We start from the raw sequence: 4,211 nt of genomic DNA on the forward strand, positions 1-4,211 counted from the left end.
TCCAGCTACTTGATTGCTTCCAATATGTAGGATGTACAACAGGTTTTTGGTTCTTCAAGTTTCTTCTTGCCTTTCAGCTGTCACTCTTCCAGATTTCACATCCTCTTGTTTTGCTTTTCTTTGAAATAGGCCAATGTGGATACTGGAGACCAAAAGGGCATTAATTTGACACCAACAGGAAAAAAAAAGCCTGACTTGAAACTCACATGTAATAACATAAATGTTAAGATTAGTTAGTTTTAAGATTTTGGTGCATAACTTGAAGACATTTTCACAGAACATAATGCTCTCACATGAGGATTAAAGTGAAACTTTCCACTAGGATAATGCAGAAAATGACATTCTTTCAGGAAAAACTAAGAACACTAAAGCTTTCCTCTACCAGGCGTTTTCCCTCAGGCACTGAGATTGTGGTCATCCAATATATGGAGACTGGCAGAAAGAAGAAACTTCAAAAGCCATAAATGTACCTCAACAGTTAATTTTTAGCAAGTCTGGCAATGAGATCTTTCCATTCTCGCCTCTTCTTTGTGATGTACGTAGGGGTGAGTAGCTGCAGCAGTGCTTCTGGCTGTTGCTTAAAGAAGTTCTGACACAAGGCTTCAGTGTTACAGATCACATACATCCCACAGTCATAGCTGTTTTGTTGAGCAGGGGCTTTCTCTTCCACAAAGGCCAGTCTGTCTCCTTTTCTGCCTAAGAAAGCCTCCAGTTTCTCTGCTACCTGCTTTGCATGGACAGAGTTGCTCCTGCTATGGGAATCATAATGAGAAAAGCTATTTTTATCTTGGAAATAAACTAACAAACTCCAGTGGGTTCCTCCAGCTGTCTGGTTGGAGTTATCATTGATAGCTAAAAACACAACTTTCTTGTAGGGGAGGTCCAAGGGTTCAAGGAACATGGCAATCTCTGCTGGGTTGTTAGTACACTTGATGAACTGGGTGACTTCGGGGCTGATGAAGCAGACTTGGTCAGAGCAGTCATGAAACTGATTGTTGGCAAAGTACTCAAAGGCAAACCCAATAATATGGTCATTGAGCCAGCTTGGAGGATCCAGCAGGGAGACATCTGATTGCCGCAGTAAACTGTCCATGTAACTCAAGACTACTGGGTCCATTCTCTACTGACCAGAGTTGCTCCAAAATTCTAGAAGCTGGAGGAGAGGCAGAAGACAATGTTTACTGTGGAATACCATGCCTAGCTTATGTGCTGTGTGAACAATTAATTAGAATGAAAACTCTGGAAATTTTCCATGCTGAAATAATAAGCATTTAATTTCCTCTTTCAATGCTGAAATTGGTTAAAATTATACCTACTGTTTTACCAAACACCATAACATTAACAGTCTCCTTGGCCCTTTAATGAATATACCTAACAATGGCAAATTATTTTTTATATTCAAGATGAATTTTCAAAGCGTTTGAAGAAAAAAGTTACAATTACCCAAGGGACATAGTTCTCATTCAACACTAATTTTTAAGAGCTACAATAAAATATTGCTTCCTCATTCCATAATGGAAAGTGATAGTGTTATGGTTAAAAGGAAGCATAATTTCAAGAACAGAAAGTCAGGAGAACACTACAAATGAAATGCATTCCTGATTCTGCCCAGCTATGAGCATGGGGTTATATTACTTGTCTTTGACCACGTCACATGTTTAGCCTCAAAGGGTAAGATAAAGACTACGTAATGTTGGTAATGTAAGTTAGAAATTCTTTTGGTGAATTTTGGGATTAAGGTGGTGTGGCATAGGAATCAGGAGACCAGGTCTAGGCCTAATTCCATCACTGATTTGCCGGTACCATTGTGAGCAAATCATTTAAATGATTTTGGCCTTGTTTTTGCCATCTGTGAAAAAGGTTATGCCTTCCTTATATCCTCCCAATAGTTGTAGAGAAGGCCAATAATTTTACTCAAAGGTACTGAAAGAGGATAAAATGTTGTACAAATAATATTAATGTTATCAATTGGATGATATTAGTAAGACAATCAGAAAATTCCAGGACAGCTCCAAACCAATCAAAGCAAATGAGGTTTGGAAACAAATATCCGTTTATATTATCTTGTCCAGACAAAAGTACTGTCCAGACAAAAGTATGAGTAGCTTAAGGTAGAAGCAACACAAGTTATGAGATAAATGTGCTTGCTATCCAAGGTACGGTGCTAAAACAAGAAGTCTGATGGATATGGAAGCACATATTACATTTGAGACTACCAGACAGTTAACTGCTATGCACTGACTTGGCAGCATGATGATATTCATAACGATATTCCTAAAAATCATACAGCAAAAATTATCACATGTGAACTGAGAGTACTGAGTACAGAGAACAAAGTATACTGTGGAAAAAAACCCAGTAACAATGCTGTAGGACACTGGGCTAGACTTATGACATCATCTTAATCAATTCTGGTCATTCTATCAGTTACTTTATCATTTGGTTATACTACTAAAACAACAAAATTTTGTGATAAAATTATTTTTGAAAATCTTGCATAACCTATACAGAAAAATAAAATATCCCTGAAGATAAAAAAGCTAAAATAAATGAGGTAATGAAAAAGCACCCAATATGGTTTTATATACACATAGTATATATCATAATCTGAACTAATTCAGAAATAATTTAAGCATGTTTATGAGAAAAAAGATACATATGTATATACACAAAATAAGATGGCATGAATTAAGATTTTCTTAAGAAGAAAAGATAACTAGAGCAGAGACATAAACTGGAGCCAGGAATGAAGGTATTGAGGCATAGAGCACATTTGTATGGGTGGGCACAATTTGGCTCTTTTTGGCAGCTAACCAGAGAGTTAAGTTAAACATCCACAATGGCTGTAAGGTAAAAACAAAGCAGTTGCACAGGAGAAGTGAAAACAATCTTTGTATCAAGGTCAGGCAGTTTTCTCTCAAGAAATCTTCCTAAGAGACATGTTGTACATGTTGTGTCATAATAATATCCCACAATATCCTTATAATAGATGCAATAGTTCTACGAGACTGTTTCTTATAATGATCTTTAGTTTGATGGCAGGTGAGTGCACATAGCAATCTAGTACAAGCTATTTTCTGAACATGGGATACTTAGCCGGAGCCATAGTGGCACAGTGGCTAAAGCACTTTGCTGCTAACTGAAAGGTTGGCTGAACCCACCCTGGGAGAACCTTGGAAACCCTAAGGAGTAGTTAGTTCTACTTTGTCCTGCAGGATTGCTATGAGTTTATGGCAATTTGTTTGGTTTGGTTAGATATTCAGCTTTTTTATTTTTTTTAGATAAGTTGATGTGACTTATCTAAGAGCACATGAATATGAAAGGGGCTTGTGCCTCAGGCAAGCCTTCCCAAATACAGTATCATCTATTCCTCATGCCTTCAAACCAATACTGTAAGAATACCATAAAGTGGTGGGTGTCAGACTGTACTGCCTGGCAAATACTTGGAGATCTGCTACTCTATGCTGCCAGCTAAAATCAGACCGATAGCTTGAGAGCCTACCCAGGTAGGGACAGTAACCTACAAGGAGAAGAGTGCTTAAAAAGACAATCATCTCATTTCGGAGTAAACGTCCACAGACAGAGCTAATAGTCTCTGAGAAAACAGTTTTTGTGTTTCGCTTCTTTGAATTTTAAAATATCCAGCACAAAGTCAAAGGGTCAATCAAAGGCAGCACCAATTCTGTCCCACACAACACGGTTAGAAAAAGTTTAACCCCCAAAATTCTTAACTAGCTTTTGGTCGAGCCAAAAAACCAAAAAAACCAAAACAGAAACAAAAAACAAAAAACCCCAAACTGCAAACCCATTGCTGTTGATCCTATGTGTTAAAGAGTAGAACCGCTCCAAAGGGTTTTCTTGGGTGAAATCCTTATAGAAACAGTTTTTTTTTTTTTAAGAATAATGGTAATATTTTATTGGATAATAATTTTTTAAAAGCTTGAGTGTAATTATATTATTGGGCCAGAATTCTTTTTTTTTTAAATGGACATTTCTAAGATTATAAGTAAGTGGGAAAGTAAGGTTTGATTTATAAACTTTGCACAATTACTTATTATAATCTGTAAATTATAATATACCATATTTTAACACATGATATTCTCCTTATAGAAAATAAAATATTATAGGAAGATACAGCTCATTTCATTTTCTCTTCACATTTTTAGGCCTGTCAGAGTTTACTTGTAGAGATTTCAGCCTGTGGACAACAC

The 4,211-nt window shown here is 36.7% G+C and overlaps 1 protein-coding gene across 1 annotated transcript; it reads right to left on the minus strand.

Annotated features, from left to right (window-relative positions):
• Positions 1-478: 478 nt before the first annotated feature.
• On the minus strand, positions 479-1,117 carry SENP8 (SUMO peptidase family member, NEDD8 specific). Its single transcript, XM_007957075.2, has one exon. It carries the CDS (start codon positions 1,115-1,117, stop codon positions 479-481), a length of 639 nt encoding a protein of 212 aa, XP_007955266.1.
• Between the last annotated feature and the right edge of the window lie 3,094 nt (positions 1,118-4,211).

Source organism: Orycteropus afer, unplaced genomic scaffold (assembly GCF_000298275.1).
Source record: "Orycteropus afer afer isolate SDZICR_OR568_19922 unplaced genomic scaffold, OryAfe1.0 scaffold00015, whole genome shotgun sequence".
Classification (NCBI taxonomy): Eukaryota; Metazoa; Chordata; class Mammalia; order Tubulidentata; family Orycteropodidae; genus Orycteropus; species Orycteropus afer.

Excerpts from the sequence above, each read along its gene's own strand:
- SENP8 (XM_007957075.2), bottom strand. The coding sequence starts at position 1,117 with ATGGACCCAGTAGTCTTGAGTTACATGGACAGTTTACTGCGGCAATCA.